The 19,731-nt window shown below is 41.9% G+C and overlaps 1 protein-coding gene across 1 annotated transcript in view; it reads left to right on the forward strand.

Moving 5' to 3' along the window:
• The window catches only part of MYL3 (myosin, light chain 3, alkali; ventricular, skeletal, slow), a 34,368-nt gene extending 15,848 nt beyond the window's left edge, over positions 1-18,520 (forward strand). Inside the window, exons 2-7 of the mRNA XM_014945004.1 lie at positions 4,766-4,793; positions 8,880-9,029; positions 10,139-10,312; positions 12,215-12,292; positions 14,095-14,130; positions 17,702-18,520. Of these exons, the coding sequence (XP_014800490.1) occupies positions 4,766-4,793; positions 8,880-9,029; positions 10,139-10,312; positions 12,215-12,292; positions 14,095-14,123 (459 nt within the window). The 3' untranslated portion in view covers positions 14,124-14,130; positions 17,702-18,520. The remainder of the gene's footprint in view (positions 1-4,765; positions 4,794-8,879; positions 9,030-10,138; positions 10,313-12,214; positions 12,293-14,094; positions 14,131-17,701) is intronic.
• The last annotated feature ends 1,211 nt before the right edge of the window (positions 18,521-19,731 follow it).

The following is a 19,731-nucleotide window of genomic DNA, read 5'->3' on the forward strand; positions in this document are numbered from 1 at the left end:
TTTCCTGGGTACTTTCTAACATATCATACCCACCATATGTATTATTTGATGACAAGTTTTCCCTGTCCTGTTTGAGACCTTCCATCTTAAGATAATCTTATTGCAAGGGGCACAAGTGCAAAGTTTGCAAGGGGCACACATAATTATGTGTGGAATGGTAGAGTCCCACTTTCCCCACACAAGTGGATTGAAAGATGGACCTTTTTCCTTCTTAGCACCCTCTTACCGGGAGGTTTGAAGGCCTGAAGCCCCCAGAAAGTGTTGCAGTGTTGTCCACAAGTTGTACCCTTAAGCTTCTACTCTTCTCCATCAGAGACCCAACCCATGTGCTAGTGTCTACTTCAAGCAGACGGTACAGGCAATGTCTGACCTCTTCTACATCCCAGACTCCCCTCCAGAACTTAACAGAGGGTATTTTTTAGGTTTTATAATTTCTTCCATGGTTGCAAACATCTGAACAAATATCTGCTAGTGAAGCTGGTGAAGGGGGGAGTTGCAGAGAGGGCGGAAAGCCAGCCTTCAATAAATGGTTGGAGAATCCAAAAACCATGTTCTACAGGGAGAACAGTCAGTCTACAAAGTGTTTTATATTTCTGGTGCTGGCTGTTGCCAGAAGCTGTCTGAATTCTCCAACGTGGCTGTGTCATTCTCCTGTCAAGGCTCTGGAATTTCCCTTTGCACTCCAGAAAGTTGTGGCAAAATATTCCCCATCCGAGAAAGGGAGCTACCAATTTATAGGCTACTACCAGAGTTGGAAAAGCGCAGTTGGGAAAAACACTCTCAGGAAACCCAGATAAAATAAAGACTCAAAGTGACTATCTTCTGGTGGAAAAGAGTGCAGGCTGGAGAAAAAAGTGGTTGCGTATTTCCTTATGTAGCAACACCTTCTGCGTGACCTTGGCAAAGACTTTGCCTCATTTTCCTGATCTTTTTAACAAAAAGCTTCGCCAATTCAGCTGAAAATAATGGTTGATTTCTATTTTCACCTCACTTTCATTACCAGTATAGTTAGGTATTGTAAGAGGTCAACAATTCAGTTCTTCATTTGACTCCCAAACAATCTATTTTCTACCATTCCAAAATGACCTGTCATTTCAGACCAACTCAAAATAAATTTTCTTCTGAAAACATTGGGGACAAAACACAAAATTCAAAACATTGAGTATCAGTAGAGTTTTATTGTTGGGTTTCCATTCTGCAAAATGTTCATTGTACTTTAGCTGTTCCCCATGAAGACCAGGTGGAGAGTCTTGTGGTGTTGTGTGTCACAGGTCGTATATTAGTCAAGTGTCTGTACAATGTACCATGCCTTCCCTCTCATAAACCATGAGCTGAGTAGAAATAATGAGGAAAATCCTTAGGACAACCCTGGGAGTTAAATGTAGATGTACCAAAAGAGTTTCAGAGGCAGAGGAGATGAGAGATCAGGAGTGACCATCAAACAACAGTAAGGAGCTGTATGAGAATTGGCCAAGTGTCAAGGTTTGTCCATGGGTAGTGGAGGAGTTTATGTACCTTGTAATTGCTCTGCACAGAAAGTGATGGGAGAGGGGATGATGGGGTCGATGTGTATTAATAGGCTTTAAAAGGTCTTAGTGGAAAAAGCCACGTGCTTGTGAAATACAAAAGTAACCTCAACACAATGATACTAATCTTGATGGCCTTCTGGGCCTCTTTCCATCTGCTGCATTTCTGCCTCCTAAATTGGTCTCCCAAGAGCACAATAAAAAAGCCCCATCCATCTTCTTCTCCAAAACTAGCCCTGCCATGGCTAAGTGAAACCTGGATCTTTGCATTAGGATTCCTCAGAATACTATGAAACACGAAGAATATTGTTTCTCACCTTATGGCTGGTGAATGATGACTCATCTTTCCTTCCAACTCTACGGTGGTATGTGCTGAAAGGGGAGAAAATAACAGCAGCCACCACCCACCCACACATCTCTTCAGCTTTCCCAAGAGGAAGTCAGGCCTGGGTGGTTGGTAGGGTTGGTCAAACCGTCTGCCATTGCCTTGCCAGTTGTCACACATGGCCCTCTCTGGGTGGTGTTTTTATATGGGCCATGATTTGAGGTGAAGCACGCTCAGCCCTTCAGGTCAGACCTTCCCTTTGATCCAGCTGTGGGAATTTACAGTCATCCTTTTCGCTCTGGCACGGTTTCTCCTGGCCTGCAGTTTGCCAAAGGGCTACTTCTGGGTGGGACTCGTTAGAAAAGGACATCTACATCTGTGTGAGTCACCCACACTCTTTTATTGTCATTGTAGAATTGATGGATCCACTCAGTAAAAAGGAAAGCAAAAATCATCTCCTCTAGGGTAGACCTAAAACAAGTCAAATTACGTGTTAGAGGTGCCTGTGCCCTTCTTCTGGTATAAAGCATATGTGGGGTTGCTGACACATCTGGATGTCTACATCTAAGTGTAAATGAGAAAAATTCTTCCCCAAGAGCAATCCATCCTTGTGATTTAAACATGAGCTGCCAGCAGCTCTGGCCTTACTTCACCCACACTGGCTATTGATGCTTGGATAAACTCAATATACAATTAGCCTACCTCAAATTCTCAAAGCTTGATATAATTAGACACACTGGGCAATAAGGCTGCTGCTGACAATGCACCTGTACAAATGTGTCCCCTGATGGGTTTTTATTTCTAATTAAATGAAGGTATGCGGATCTGGGATAGGACCCAATCTAGATAATTATAATCTCCATGACAAAGATGTGTTTGGATCCCTCCATGTGTTAGGAAAGGGAAGAGCATTGCTATTCTCTGGGGGGGCTCCTTTCTTGCATGCTTTAAATAAAATTCTTCCTTCCAGACAGCGTCCTGGCTTACACTTAGGTAACTATTTTATTAATTGGATTTCATTCAAGGTAAATCATGACTAAGAAATGCAAACAAAGCGGTAATCCCCTGAATGAGCTAGTTCAGATAAGGACTGAACAGGGCAGACACAAAAATAGAAGCCTGATTTTCAACAATTGGAGGATTAGTGTTGAGTTCTGCCTTCCAAGTCCACCAGATGTTTTCTGGTTCTTCCTTCTCCTAAACCAGAAGATGCTCAGAAATGCCACGGTAGGGAGAGATAGGGAGGGTACTGGTAGGAAATATGAGTTTTGGAATATCTCTATCTGCCCTCATTGTGTGTTATGAATGTTAAAGCTCCTTGTGGTGGTCAGGGTGTCTGGAGACAGAAAACCATCTGCGGGCTGTCCACTGAGTCCTGGGTGGAAGAGGTTGGTGTCAGCATGCTCTCCCATCTCACAGCCATCCTGGCTGGAGAGCCAAGGAGTTACAACAGCTCCGCCCTTTAATATTATGAAAATCCCAAGTAGATGATGAAGGGATGTGTCATTTTGCATTTCACCTTGAAACAAGGAAAAAGGGAGTTTGCATTTGAGGTTCTCACTGTGCCTTGGTTCCATTTGCCTGCTTTGCTACCAAGGAACAAAATATGGTGCTAAACAATGAGAGGTGGTCAGCTTTAAATGGAAAATCTGACTAAAAATGTGTAGAGTTGTACATGTGTTGGGGAGAAGGGTCATAAATATCCATAGAGGGATGATTCCAAGGGTGTGTGTTCAGGGACTGTTAGGTCTCTCCCAACTGTATGCTTTATACATAGGCATTTGCATGTTTATCCATACCAAATTATGGGGTTTATTTAATTATTTGTTTGTCATAAGGGCACTGCAGGAATGCCCCTATCAGCAGAGACACCCACACTGTTGTTTTTTCCTGACAGGAGATGTAAATTCTGGTGTAAATTCACATTGCTGACCTGGGCCTAGTCATTCGAGCTTCAAGTAGAAGTCAAGTTGAAGCTCAGTCCTCATGTTCTGACACTGTGTTTCCTTCTTTTGCCTTGGAGCTCAGCAGCAGCCTGTTGTGATTTTGGACCATTTTTGAAGTCCAGAGTTGCAAGAGGGCAGTGCTATGAAAAAATAGGAAGTGGAAAAACCCTAAAACTTTGGAAATGGGGAAATAGGAAGTGATAAGAAAACAAGAGCAGGTGGCAGAGTCACAGCAAGGTCCAGAGATGACCAGTTTAGTACAGCAGTGGTTATTAGGGCATGCTTTAGGAAAAGGTTCAAGAACAGGGAAAAACCCCTCAAAAAATAGTCTCCTAAACATCAGCCAGAGAATTCCTAAACTGAGTATTTCTGTACATTTTATAATGAACAGAAATGGATTTCTTTTCCAGGGAGGGGTCCTGTGACACTTTACACACACGTGGGCTGTGAATATCCACAGTGTCCCATGACCAGCTTTCCACAACTTATCTAGAAGAGCAAAAACCCATTTCCTTCACTTTTCTTTGAGCCTGATTCACTTGATACCACCCAGTTCTTCTGCTGGACAAGACTAAGGATACTAGATCTCCATCTGTCTATGGATAAAACCCTTTCAGTGAAGTAGTCTGGGATTCACCATGGTGTTACATCAGCGATGGGCAGTCACTTGGGACAGGGAAAGAGACTACAGCAAGAACACAGGAGGAGCAGAGGAATGGACAAAGGGAATCTGCAGCCTTGTGGTGGGGATGGAGATCGTGAAGGTGGGAGTGGTGAATAGGGAAAGTGGAGGAGGAAAGAAGAAGAATCTATCAGCTCTATTAAATTATTTTCTTAGATTTATGAGTCTGTATTTTTCATGGACCTCACAAGCACCCAGAACCATAACACGGGCACCAACCCACCTCTCTTCTTATTTGCTTCAGATTTCTAACTTCATCTGGCTTTTTATTCTTTGTCTCTTCCAGGTTGAATTCACCCCTGATCAGATTGAAGGTGAGGAAAATGAGTTTCTCTTCCGTGCACAGTAAATACCATCACTGGGAAGTGCTGGCAAGTGCTGGGGTGGACATGGGTGTGGTATTGGAACTTCCCTGAGAAGGGAGTTGACCTCCATACTTTTAAGTCATGGCTTTGCTCGTTCTCTGTCCTTCCTCCAAATCCTTTGTTGAGCTGATCAAGAGAAAAGGGGGAAAGTCAGGCAGCATGCAAATTAGGTACTCATTTCATTCAGGAAAACATCAGCCTCATTTACCAATGCGACAAAACCGAAAAAGAAAAAGCCCAACCCCCTCAAAACCTCTGTCCAAATAAATGCTCTTTAAAAAAACTGCTAACAAAATACCAATCCTTTCACAAACTCTGCTGTTAAGAACTTTTTTCTGTATTCAATCAGAACTTAATTTGTCACAGTTTTGTGACAGCTCTCCAGAAACCAGCAGATAATGACAGTGATGGCATTATTTTTTTTCCTTTCAAAGCAAAACATCAGCACTAATTTCTAGACTATATCAGAGAATGGGAAAAGACCTATTCAGAAAACAATGTGATGCTTGTGTGGCGAGCAGGCCACTGGAATGGCTAGGAAAGGGCAAGTTTGGAGCAACCCCAGGGCTGCTATAGAAGGTAGCAGGTCTAAAGCAGATGAAGGCCACCTCTACAAACAGAAAGTTGCCTTAACCCCTTAACCACACCTGGGGACTGATCACAGTTCATCAATCAGCTCCTCAATTCCTGTTCTCCTCTCCTTTTTTTTTTTTTTCTTTACTCTCTTTCACCTGACCTTTAAAAGATTCTTAGGTTCATAAATGAGTAGGCAGACAGGTTGATAGTTGCTAAATAGATATTTACTCTTAGGTAGAGCTTATTTGTTTCAGATGTAGAATTATATCTACAGCATGGTCCACAATTGTTCCTGGATTGTCCCTGGCATGTGTTGTCCTTTACAGTAGTTTGCACATGTCAAAACCTTGCCAAGAAATGTGCCACCAGTTGAAGAAAGCTGACAATCAGTATTCCAGTGTTTGAGACTGTTTTATTTTGTGTGAAAAGCACAGGCTAGAAGGCAAGCACCACTTGCCATGATTTATAGCTGTTATACTGGTTGTTGGTGTGACTCGGGAGCTGGCACTCACAGGGACTCTGGATTAATATGTCTTTTTTGATTTGTTTTCTCCTTCCCATTCTCTCCTCACTCTCAAGCTTCCATGATTGCCTGCTCTCCTTTTCTTCTGAGTTTCAGTTGCACTTGCTTTGTTCTGGGTTCATTTTCAGCTCCACGCTGCACTGTTAATTTTGTCAAATTTCCTCTTTCAGGAAGTCATCAGGAGGTCAAGGTCACTTGTCACACCTTTATATGTGTTTGTTTAAAAATAGACCTCTAATGCATAATAACCACTTCTTTCTCTCTCTGTTGACCAGATGAGGACCAAGGTGTCTCAGTGAAAGATGCTTCCCCATTTGTCAGCTGAAATTAGATCAATAGGGAGTTCATCCCAGGTGTTAGATATTACTGGCTGTCAGTCTATCACCCCTGGTTTTCTGACCTCAACTGGTTTTCTGGCAGCCGACTCTGAATTCAGGTGGTGGAGGAGAAACAGGCAATGCAGCATCTCAAGGTCTTTGGCCTTTTTCAGCCCTGTCTTCTAGTTTACTCTGCACCTCTTCCTCTTGCAAATGAAAAGACTTTGTTACCCTAGACTTACTTCCCTGCAAGGATTCATTATTATGTTAGTCCTCAAAATATTACTTGCTGAAGGAGAAGAGTGGTCTGTGGGTGAAGCCATGTGTAACACACCCATCTTTACATGTCCTCCTGCCTCAACTGCCAGTGAAATTCATCGGTTGTGGCAATGTGTATTTATGAAACTGGATTCCTGGTCTATTCATCCCCTTAAATTGCTGAAAAAAGAAGAATATGAGCTATTCAAGATGAGAAGATAGGTAGCAATTAAGCATGTGAAAATATACACTGCTCCTGCCAGTGGTTTACTGGCTAGAAGGAGGATAAAGGAGGCCATAGCCATGCTGGCTTCATTGCTTTGATGGGAACTTGCACTAAACCAGTAAACGTAAATGCAAATGAAAAAAAAAAAAAAAAATCCCCAACCAAAACAATTGCTTGTGTATATTGACAAAATGGGGTTTCCAAACCCACAGAACGAACGCGCTGGTGAGAGGCAGTTACATCTGATTTTAAACTGAATTTAAAAAAAAAAAAAAAAAAGAAGGGAAAGAGATGAATGTGAACTGTCAGTAACTATGATGAATGTGGAACTTTTAGGAGGTGGTGTGAAGGGTGCTCAGGCAATTGGTCTCAGGGAGTAGGTAAGTGGCAGATGGGTGAGTAGCTCAGGGAAGTACGTGTATTTCTTACCCACCTCAGCTGCTGAGGCCCCCAGTAAAGGACAGATGTGGGAGTGGGGCTCTGGACCCTTCCACTGTCAGCAAAGAGCCCGTGAAAATCCACTATTGCCCTCTGCTGGAGCCAGAGCTGCCAATGGGACCTGAGCTCTGGCCGGTGGTGGAGGAGGAAAAGATCCAGGAGAGAGAAACACAGAGAGAGGGACCAAAGCGGGGAATGCAAAGAAGAAAACAAAGGGGATGAATGTGAACTGTCAGTAACTATGATGAATGTGGAACTTTTAGGAGGTGGTGTGAAGGGTGCTCAGGCAATTGGTCTCAGGGAGTAGGTAAGTGGCAGATGGGTGAGTAGCTCAGGGAAGTACGTGTATTTCTTACCCACCTCAGCTGCTGAGGCCCCCAGTAAAGGACAGATGTGGGAGTGGGGCTCTGGACCCTTCCACTGTCAGCAAAGAGCCCGTGAAAATCCACTATTGCCCTCTGCTGGAGCCAGAGCTGCCAATGGGACCTGAGCTCTGGCCGGTGGTGGAGGAGGAAAAGATCCAGGAGAGAGAAACACAGAGAGAGGGACCAAAGCGGGGAATGCAAAGAAGAAAACAAAGGGAACATTAAATAGACCAAAAAATGAGAAAATGCATCACTGTTTGAAAGTCTCAGATGAGGAAGGAAATGAGTAAGATATGAGTGGAATGATAAAAATTAAAAAGGAGGGAAAAAGAAGGAGAGGCAAACCCAGCCGCACTGGAAGAAGGAAGGAGAGAGGGAAATAAGCAAAGTAGGAGGAACAAAGAAGAGGGAGGGGGAATAATAAGGAGGAATTGAGAAGGCAAAGATGGAGAAAATCCAGAATGCAGAGCCCATGGATGAATGGTTGAATGAGTCAGGTTCTATGGGGAAAAAAAATTACAGCCTCACTGTGTTTGAAAAGTAGGAGGGAAATTTACACAGAAGAGTAACAGCAGGGCAAGGGGCAGATTTTGGGATTCACAGCTTTAAAGTCAATCCAGGGCTCTGCCACCTTTAAAGGAAATAAGTTCCTCCTCAGTTTAGATGGAACTTCCTATGTCCAAGTTTGTGCCCGTTCCCTCTTGTCCTGTCCCTGGGCACCACTGAAAAAAAGACTGGCCCCATCCTCCTGACACCCACCCTTTAGGAATTTATAAGCATTTATAAGGTCCCCCCTCAATCTTCTCTTTCCCAGACTGAAAAGAGTCAAGTCCCTCAGCCTTTCCTCATAAGAGAGATGTTCCAGTCCCCTCATCATCTTTGTAGCCCTTTGCTGTACCCTCTCCAGCAGTTCCCTGTCCTTCTTGAACCTGGGAGGCCAGAATTCTGTATAATGCTGAGTACAATATCCAGTTAACTAATGAGAACTGCTACTGAATTCTCTACCATCCCAAGTGCGCCTGAAGAGCTGGAAAGCTCTCAAAGCCAGTAATTTCTATAAGGTTTTTTGCTCTTCCTGATATTAGCTGAGATGGAAATACCATGAGAAGAGCATTTGACCTCTCTGATTCCATTCCCTCATTGAACCGGAAAATGCAGGGGAAGAGGAACACAAACATTGCAGATAACAGCAATAACAAAGCTCATCAAACTCGTTCCCAAACTGCAAAATAAAAGGGTCAGGCAGAGTTAGTTAGGGGGAAGGTCTAGGCTTGCTTTGACATTATCTGAGGGAGCACAGCATGCGTTTCCTTTTATCATTTTGTCTTCCAGAATTTAAGGAAGCGTTCTCACTCTTCGACCGGACTCCTAAATCTGAGATGAAAATCACATACGCACAATGCGGAGACGTCTTGAGAGCTTTGGGGCAGAACCCAACCCAGGCCGAGGTCATGAAACTGCTTGGCAGACCCAAACCAGAAGGTTGGTGTCCTCCTCTGTGTTTGTTTTGAAAATGATCACTCCAAGAAATATCTGAGAAGCAGGTGAGGTCTGCATTTTCTGATGGAAAGATTAATTGTGAAATAACAGAGAATATGGAAGAGCCTCTGCAAATCACTAGCAGAAAAGTAAAGGAGGAAAAAAGTGATCTTGCAGTCAATATAATTGTCTTAAATTCAAGAGAATGAATTAATTTAATGGCCCTGTGCGTCAATCTGTTTCACACTGACAAGTTTTGGCCTTTTAACATTGCTTTGATGACAGGCATTCACTTGCGTATACTGAAAATGCAGACGTTTTGAAAACATCCAAAGACACAAAGGCACAGATTGAATGAGAGGAAATAGTTTGTTCTACAAAAGTATGTATTAGAGGGTCTGTAATAATTGCAGTAATATGTCCCTTCAACTGTCACCATACACCAGATATCTCTTCAGAACAAAGGAGATGTCTCCCAAACCATTTCTAGGTATTTCTAGGCTATTTCTCTGTCCTTTCCTTCAGCTGAGGTGGAGCTGACAATTTGGCCCTCATTCGACAGCTGTGATATGCCAGGATATGGCAGTGACACAGTGGCAGGTGGGACAAGGAGACATATGGGAACAAAATGCTCTCTGATGCTCTTGAAAGGCAAAGAATCAGGAAAATGGGAATCATGGACCTGGTCCTGCCTATTTGCTCTGAAACTCCTCTCCCAGGATAGTTTTAAACATCTCTGTGTTACAGGGCTGCAAAGCAAAGCTGATTTCATGTTGGCAATGAGCTTCTCTTACTGTCTTCTGCTTAGTTTCATACTTTTACGCTGCATAAAGCAGTCTTGGGATTCTCATAGTAATTTCTTTCCTTGATGTTTGCATATGTAAAGTGCTAAGACGTATCCCTCTACTTCTCTCTTTGCCAGGCCTCTTTCCCACTCTACCCATTCTTTCATCTGTACTTAGAGTATTTCTATTTTCTTTTCTCCCCTTTAGCTGACATTTACTACCACAGTTCTCCTACCCTCACCACCTACCCATGGTGGACGCCCCACGATTAGTTCTCAACTCTCCCCGAATCCACCGAAACTTACATCTCCATCTGTGTCTTTGTAGAGATGAACTCCAAGATGATTGACTTTGAGACCTTCCTGCCCATGCTCCAGCATATTGCCAAGACGAAAGACACGGGCACCTATGAGGACTTCGTGGAGGGTCTGCGTGTGTTCGACAAGGAGGGAAATGGAACAGTGATGGGGGCTGAACTCCGCCACGTTTTGGCTACGCTGGGTAAGGTGAACCATTCCTCATGCAGTTTCATCACTGAAGTCTTTTCTATACTCATTTTATCATTCTGGGTAACCTTTATGCAAAAGATGTCTGAGCAAGACTTTGGCCATCACATTGTCCTCAGTTATAAAGACCAAAAAAGTTATTTAAAATTGAAGCTAAAAATTACTGACCTGCAACTCAAACACTTGGGTGTTTATTTTTCCTTCCTTCCTTCCTTCCTTCCCTCAGTGATTTATTTCTCCAATAAATATTTCCATCACCATAAACTTAGCCAAACATTGGAAACCCCATCTATTCTTCCTTCAATATTTGTCTCCATTTTTCTGTACCTTCAAGAAAATTGTTAAGATGAAACACTTTTCTATCAGTCATTTGTTTAACAGAAATGTCCCTGAAATTTAAAGCTCCTGTTTTTAAAGTAAGGATCAATATTTCTCTGTCCTTTCAAATTTTGACTTCAGAAGCTCAGTTTTTCACAGGGAGTGATGGCAACAGAATGAGTGCAGGATAGAAAATTTGGCTGTAACTTAATGACAGGTTTCCAATTTGGATTAGGAGGCACTGACATGTTGTGATCTGAATCCAGTAAGCATTTCTCAAGACCAGCCTTTTCTATTATAGTTTATCCACTATTTAAAAAAAAAAAAAAAAAGGATGAGCCTTTACCAAAGAGATTTGATTTAGACCATAGGATTCCAATGATGTGTTTTGACCTAGGGTATCTATTCAAAAAGCCGAACCTTTTATGCCCAGGGGGTTTTCATTCGATGACACATCCATCTCTATTAATGAAATGAAGAATAAGAAAAAAAAAAAACAATGTTCTTTTCCTTTTTATCGCTGATGCTATTGGATGGGTTTGGGGACCAAATTCAGTGAGGACAAAACAACCCCACCAGGGTCAGGATGCCCTTTCTAACTTTATCTGGGATCACTCTCAGCAGTTTTGTGAGTGTCATGGTACTACAAGAACTAACTTTACACTTACTGTTCTATTTTCAGTAACCCAGAAAAATGTGATGAAGTTTGATTTTCAAGCGCAGATAGAAAATATTTCAATCTCAGGAGTTAACAGTTCTGTTTAGAGCGACATCGCCAAATACTGGTCAAATCCTACGCATAGACAAATATTCTGTAAATTAGTATGCTTTTCTTTTCAGTTTTCAAAAAATCAGTTACATTTTCACAGATTCACATCAGCTGCTCCTGTGTGCAAGAATTCAGTGACGGAAAAGTGGAACAGCATGAGTAGCAGGGCACACCCAATGCATTTTATTTTATTTTCATTTCTATGATTTCAGCTGAAATCACCCTCAAATTTTTTGTTTGCTTTTCTGGAACTCATTTGATCTCATTCTAAAAATCAGTGCCTAATATTAGAATAAGGGGATGGACTGGGTTGATCTCTGCTTAACTAAAATGAAACCTTGCAGGCAAATAGGCACCTAATATTTAGATAATTAAATTAATTGGAATGGATCACTGATCCAAATCAGAAGGCCTAAGTTTGGCCTTGGAATCCTCCTGAATATCAAACTCAAAGGCAAACTAAATCATGACTCTAAGAGTTTGCTTAGTGAGGACATAGTTAAAAAGTCAGTAAAACCTTCAAGATCTGGCACTTAGAAAAAGTTTATTCTTAGAAAAACGAGTATGTGAACATGATATCATGTGGGTTTCCATATTTATTCTGTCTTTTTGGTTTTCAGATCAAATTTTCTCAGTTTGCAAGTACAGAAGTAGCATTCCGAGCAGTCAGCACCACAAATTAAACTGAAGAGGAAATCTCCTCCTCTTCTCTCTCACTCTTTTTTTGTATTTACTGGTTCTTTGAACTGTGTTTCTTAAATTCTTCTGAAAGGGCCCAGGTACTGAAGAGGCATTTTGTTTTCCACCCAGGTGAGAGGCTGACTGAAGATGAAGTTGATAAGCTAATGGCTGGTCAGGAAGATGCCAATGGCTGTATCAACTATGAAGGTAGGTATGACCACTCCAGACTGAGCAGTGCTCATGTGCTTGAAGGCTTTGTTGCAGTTATCCTGACAAAGTTTAATTCTGTGGAAGATCTGGAGCAGGATATGTGCTTTCACAAATTTTAGAACCAATTCAGATTCTATAACTCACCTGACATACCCTATTCCAAGCTGAATGGACATGGTCCCTTCAGGAGGTGGGGCTGTATATTCTTCTTTTGTTTACCTTTTCTTTTTAATTTTTACATTCTTTTTTTTACCTTCTACCACAGTTCTTTGTCCTCTCAAAAAGAGATACATACCATTTGTGACTTCTTTACAGAAAATCACTAAGTTTTCCTTCAAAAACTCAGCAAAAATTGTTACCCTTAGTATCCTCTTTGGTGTCCTGAGAATCCTACAAGATCTTCCAAAGACTTTCCATTTTATTTTATGTCTACTGTAGAAAGCCAGAATAAAAGGATTTGGTCATGAGTACCTGGAGCATGGTTCTCTCTTGCATCTTGCAAGCCTACATGCTTCAGGCTGCTCAACAAAACCACAACATTCTGGTAGGGATCATGAACACACATTTTCATACACAGCTGAGTCCTTAAGGCTGATGTGTGACTGACCGTTGACCGTCTTGGGGATTTAGCTGGTCTGTCATATTCACTGAGCCTTTCATAAGTATTTGGGTTGGTGGTCTCCTCCTATTTACAAATACCAGTGGTCTGAGCTCAGGGAAACATTTCTTACAAGCAGTTTATTGGTAGAAATCTGTAGATTTAGCCAACCTAAATGACTCATGAACTTAAGTTGAATTCAGATAAATTCATAGCATAGGGGGATTATTGGAAAGGAAAAAAATATTTCCTTGCTGCAAAATGTATGTTGGCTTTTCCTTTTGAATTTCAAAATTATATATAATGAATGCTTTTTGTAACTGGAGAAGAATGGAACCCAAAATATTTTGAAGCAAAGCATAATTTGACTTTGTTGGTTTGTAAACCTGAGTTCACTGGAGAGATATAGTCAGGATACCTGACGCGGTGACCTGCTGTGGATGCTGGAGGTTCACTCCAGAGGCACTATCAGTGCCTCCTGACTTAGTAGAAATGTGCTAAAGTCTCAAAATCTTTGCAAGATGAGGACTCAGAGTTTCTCATGGCTGCATACTCTGAAAAGCCAGTTCCGTGTGGCAGCCAAGGGGAAGGAATTAAGCAAGCTATGGGTTGACTGATGCGTGTGTTCATTTCCACTGGCTACCTAGACTGCTAGTGACACTGCACCGGAGAAGACAAGGCTCCAGGGAGACCTTAGAGTCCCTTCCAGTATCTAAAGGGGTCCTACAGGAGAGATAGGGAGGGACTCTTTATGAGGGAGTGGAGTGATAGGATGAGGGGTAATGGTTTTAAACAGAAAGAGGGGAGATTTAAACTGATATTAGGAGGAAATTCTTTACCGTGAGGGTGGTGAGACATGGGAACAGGTTGCCCAGGGAAGCTGTGGCTGCCCCATCCCTGGAGGTATTCAAGACCAGGTTGGATGGGTCTTTGAGCAACCTGCTCTAGTGGGAGGTGTCCTTGCCCAGGGCAGGGGAGTTGGAAATCAATGATCTTTAATATACCTTCTGACCCAAACCATTCTATGATTCTATGATATATATTATCTTAAGGACTTACAAAGAGTTTAACATCTGGTTTCTTGAATCTTATTTACAAAGTATAATCTTCATTGCATCAGAGGGAGAAAAAGAGCCCAGGATGTTCTTGAGTTCAATGAAAAGGAATTGATAAATGACCCTTCTCTTTCTCCTTTTTCCAGCTTTCGTGAAACACATCATGGCTAACTGAATGCCAGGTGAGTCTCTTCTCTCCTCCTTGCATATCCAATTATTTTGCTTTTGGCATCTCAGATAGGCTTGAAGAGTATGTATGTGACTAATCAAAGAGAGTGAATATTTTCAACACACTGTATGAGGAAGTAGGACAAGACCGAGTAAAATGTTACCTGTATCCTATTGAATGCACAGAAAATTGGTGACCTTTCTGCAATTGTCCAGTAAATCTGGATGCCTTTATTTTAGAAGTCCAACATAACATATCCTAAAATGATTTGACTTCCAGAGAACAAGTCCTCATTCCTTTATGATTGACTGGAAACCTCAAAGGATGCATATTTTTCACATCCACTTACAAGGCCCTGCTCCTAGCCATCTCCAAAAAAAGCACAGAGATAGAATTGAGCTGACTAGAGAAACAGTGGGCAAAAATACAGGGAAAGGCAGATAAGATGGAGTAATACATGCTTTTGTTGCTGAACCTACACTAGGAGGATAATTATTGGCCTTTCATAAATCTGGCTCCCAACATCTCCTGGCAAATTGGTTGGTTTTCCAGGAAAAGACATGAGCTTTGTCCAGCATCTCTTCTGGCTTTATTCAGTAGTGTTGTCCAAACCACAGTATCATTAAGGGTATCTTTGTCTCACCAATGCAAATGAGCTGAACTTTATTTCCAGTATTTCCTGGTCATCATTTATTTTTATATTCCTGGAAAAGGTGCCCGATGTTTTCAGCTGGCATTCACCATTATTTATCTCTGTTCAGCTCTTGGGGAAGGTTTGACCTGAGAGTTAACCAACTCCATCTATTCTGCAAAGTGTCTGATAAACTGGGAAAAGCAGTGGCTTCTTTCAGATTTGTTCTGATTATTTTGGGGTTTGTTTGTTTGTTTGGGGTTGTTTTTTTTCTTCTGCTTTGGTTTATTTTTCTACTCTGTCCTGACCAGGCCTGCTTTTGTTTTGTTTTTGGAGCTCATTTTATCCCAGCCCGCTGAGACCTGTCTGTTTTGTGGTGACTTTTGATTATGTTCACTGGCACCCCAGAGAGGGAGTTAAGTAGGAGTCACATCCAGGTTTTTGGGACTTTTGTTCCAAGACTTGATTGAACAAAATGGGAACTGGCTTAAAAAAAAAAATGACTGGGTTTCTTTTCTTATTATGGTCCAGTTTTCTTTCGTAAAGGCATTTATCCTCTCTGAACATACACTCAGTTTTCCCTTACTGGCTCCCAGTTTTTGATTCCAAAGATCTGGACTGGCTCACAGCCCTAGCGGGTAATCCCACAGTTAGCATGATCCTAACTTGTTGTTTAGAGATATTTTCAATCCTTAATCTTATCCTAAACCTGTTGCCATAGGAAATACCCATTCCGATGCCAAAATTCTTTCTAGTCACCTAAAGCAACGTCAGCCATGAAAGAAGACAAGTGAAGCAGTGATAGGATGTGAAGCTGGAACAGGGTTGGGAGCTGCAGAACAGGAGCCAGCAAAAAAGTCTTTCCTTATGATGGGTTTGGAAAGGGAGCTGAGAGCTCCTGACTCACATAGAACCAACGTGCTACTGGTTTGCCAATGAGCCATGATGGGCGTCATTCAGGGGTGGCATCTTCCACTCCCTGTTGTGTGGCTGTTGGCATGTTTAGGGAAAGACAAATGCAGTCTTTATCCTTGAAAGGGTGATGGCCTTTTGCCATAGAGCATATAACAAACAAATCCCAAAACACTGGAGTTTAACCCGGTGGGAATCTGGATCTGAGTCGAAAAATAAAGTAATGGCTCGTGTTTCTTGGCCTTTCCTATAAGCTGGAGGAAAGCTAGAGCTGCCTCCCAGTATAAGAACTGAATTGTGTCTTTCCTTTTCCCTTTCTTTATTTTCTAAACACAGTTGTGACTACTATATATTGACTTTTTTTACATAAAGTCTTTCCACTGGTCCACCTTGTCCCCAGGTGCTACATACTATTTATAACACAGAGTAATCAATTGCATCTTCAATTAGTGACTCTTCTAATGTTTTGGTTTTTTCTTTTTCTTCAGTGTTCTGCAGAATTGTAGTCAACTAGTCTTCCTTCACAGTAGACGTTGCTGTAGAAAACACCCCCAGTTTGGCTACACAACTATAACTTTATGTCATGGCCTATCTCTTGGGTGCAGATCCATTCGTGGGAGCTGATCAAACAGCCCAAAATGCTGGGAAAGAACATCTTTGGTAGCAGCCTGGATGTTGCCAGAGTTGTTCAGATTCCTACTTCTCCAATATAAAGCTTGTGATACAAAACCACCCTATTTAACTTTAAATATATAAGCTCAAGTAGTAGAGCAATACAGCTGGAGGGACAGTCCATAGTGTGTACCCAGAGGGTAAATTTGGTGTCCCACATGTAGGTTCATGTTGTTGTTTGAGATGCTCCAGGTGTCTCCTACATCCATGGCCTCACAGATGGGATGCAGTGCCCGTGGCAGACTAGTGCTTTCTGGCAGTTGGTAGCCAAGCAGGGTACTCTAGGACATCTCAGCTGGCTCCAGGTGCTGAGGTGTGGGGAAGTGAATTGAGCCCCATGGCTTGAGTTCATGTGATGGTAGGTGAAATCCTACAATAAGCCACCAGTGTTTGACTGGTTGACATAGTCTTCCTCGACTCACATCAGATTAAGATGCCTACAAGTACTTGTGTTTCCAGACCTAAAGGAGGTCCAGTTAGATGGACCATGCAGAGTCATTCACCCCTTCCAAAGAAGGGACAAGCTCCCATCAGATTAAGATGTCTACAAGTACGTGTCTACATGAAAACAGGATATCTCTGTTTCCAGACCTAAAGGAGGTCCAGTTAGATGGACCATGCAGAGTCACCCCTTCCAAAGAAGGGACATAGATGCAGTGAGTCCAGCTGCCAACCTTGAGAAAGACAAAAATTGGGGAGTTGGACTAGATGATCTCTAGAGGTCCTTTCCGACTCTGACAATTCCATGAATCCGTGAATCCCATGAACACTATGTTATATTTGTCATCCAGCTGCCAACCTTGTATCCATCATTTACACGTTGAGGGTAAGATTGTGGGGTTGGGACTGACATGAACACTATGTTATATTTGTCACCTGGATGGGAATGTTCTCAGTGCCTTGGCTGTCCCAAATTGCATCAGATGCTTATGGTTCAGGAAGTGAATCCTGCCTGAAATCGAGACATTAGCCAAGAGAAAAACCTGTGCTCAGTTGTTCCTGATGGGAAACTGACTACAGATAACAGAGGGATAACAGAAGGAGTAGAAACTGCTTAGTGGTTCAGGAACTGGACTGTTTTTCTGGAAAGCTGAGTCTTTAACCTAACTTCGTGTCTGACATGGTTATATTTCCCATGTTATATCCATCATTTACACGTTGAGGGTAAGATTGTGGGGTTGGGACTGACTAAGGATATCTTGTCATGTCATGCAATTGCTGTTTGATATCAGAGTGAGGAGACACTCAGCTGCAAGCCTCCTGACAATAAGCTGAGTGCAGATGTATGAGAACGATCGAGGCTGATTCCTGGTGGCATTGTTTGCTTCTTCTTTCTTCCTCTAATGCTTAAAAACAACTTTATTTTTAGGACAAGATAGGCGCCGAGAACCCCAGATGCTGGCCTTGGATTTCGATGTAATAGAATGTCTTCTCATTTTTCAGCCCAGATTCCCATTACAGAGCTACAAAATGTGCTGTCCCTGAAGTTATTTGGATAAATGTTTTCTTGATTCTTTTGTCTTGTTCTCTCATGGGAAGAGGGTGGCCTCTGTGGAGATTCAATACACTCAGGAAACAGAAGAAACTGGAATCTGAACTATGAATACCTGGGCATTGTCTTTTTTTTTTTTTTTTTTTTTGCTACAGAGTATAAATAGCAATATGAAATTATTAAGGGAGAAGGGAGAACAGGGGAGTAATTTTTCATGACTAAATCAATCAAAAATTGTATTTATCATCTAGCCACAACCTTCCCTTCCCTCCCCTGTTCCTTCCAAAACAACTGGACCTTTTTCTTTGTGTTTAATTTGTAAAAAAACAGCTGTAAGAGAGTAAGGGAGAAAAGAAATTAAACCAATTGTATAAATCTCATGTATGCAAGGTATATTCTTAATCTTTAAAGAAAGATAATAAAAGTAACATGCTCAGCAATCAGCAACAAACACAACCTCATTCGTATGTTTCTCAGCTCTGGGAAATACCACAAGTAAAAGAAGAAACTAAAGCAAAACAGAAGTGTACACAATGTTTGCTAAAAAGCATCTCTTCTCCACGAGGTTAACTTCCCTTTCCAAGAGTCTGACATTTGAAACAAGTAAAATGTCTTTCCCAACGCAAACTGGAAATTGTTCTAATATATGTATTGGTTCTTGTAGCTTTTTGCAGTAAAACATGGGATTCTTTGTCACCTGGTTTCATCATTGTTTCTATGGGTGAGGGAAGGGGAAACGGGAAATAAATGTCGTTGGGAAAAACTTTGGTAGAGGCAAAGGAAAGCTGAGAAGCATGAAAAAGCACACGGATTAAGTTAGCTCGTTTTTCTGGGGAATAATAATTTAAAAAGTCAAAAAAAGAGAAAGTTATACCCTTTGGGGGTTGAAAAAGGAGAAACTGGAAGCCGGTACAGCCTCTAAAAAAATCTAAATATGCGATACTCCATTTAAGAGAGAGGTATTGTTAAAACAGACAACCTGGAAGCTTAGTGGAGGGAAGATAATCAGTGGAACATTATAATACCAGGATACAAACTGCATAGCAATAACTGAATAGGTCATCCCTGCAGAGAAGAATTGTTAAGAATGAGAGAACACAACCAATCAAATTACATGAATATAAAAGCTCTAACAAAATGTACCATTGAATAGCTATAATAGAAAATCAGCAGTCAGAGAGCTAGATGTAGTATCAAGCTGATGGCAATAACAATAAAGTGCTAAAGGAAATTCAGAAGGCTGGTGCAGAGGGAGGGGTAGAAAGATGCTAATAATGGCAGGAATGTCTTATATCCAGCCTGGATTAACTGTACACAAAGGTGCAAGTAGGTGGCAAAAAAGAATTGTCATCATGGATCACTGGTTTTGAAGAAACCACTTCTGAAGCATCACTCCTGAACAGAGCCATGGGTTGAACAGGCTGTTGACAAGGCCATGAGATTAGGCACTAGATCTGCTCTAGTGTGCCAGAGATGTGGCAAAAAGTGCAGCACAGGGGGCAAGCTGGGCTCACCAGTGGCCCAGTGTAGCAGAATAGAATAAAATACCAGCTGGTGTTTCACCCCAAGTGTTTTGGCAGAGCTCTTTGAGGAAGGATCTCCAGGTGAATTGAAGGTCTATAAGCAAAGCTGTGTGGGGGAGAAGGCTGGAACTGTGCCTATTGCCTTCTGTGCCTCAGAACAGGCTGTCACTGAACTTTGTTGTCATGAGCACAAGATTCTCTCACAAGCAAACCGGAATAAATCCTTCCTTGAAGTAAGTGAAAAAAGAAGCTGACACCTGTGCTAAGAACCAGCAGCAAAGAGGTCTAAAGTAGCCATCAGGAAAGTAGAAATTGGGCTGTGTCTCCCTTTCCCTTCCCTTCCCTTCCCTTCCCTTCCCTTCCCTTCCCTTCCCTTCCCTTCCC

Source organism: Calidris pugnax, unplaced genomic scaffold, assembly GCF_001431845.1.
Source record: "Calidris pugnax isolate Ruff unplaced genomic scaffold, ASM143184v1 scaffold54, whole genome shotgun sequence".
NCBI lineage: Eukaryota > Metazoa > Chordata > Aves > Charadriiformes > Scolopacidae > Calidris > Calidris pugnax.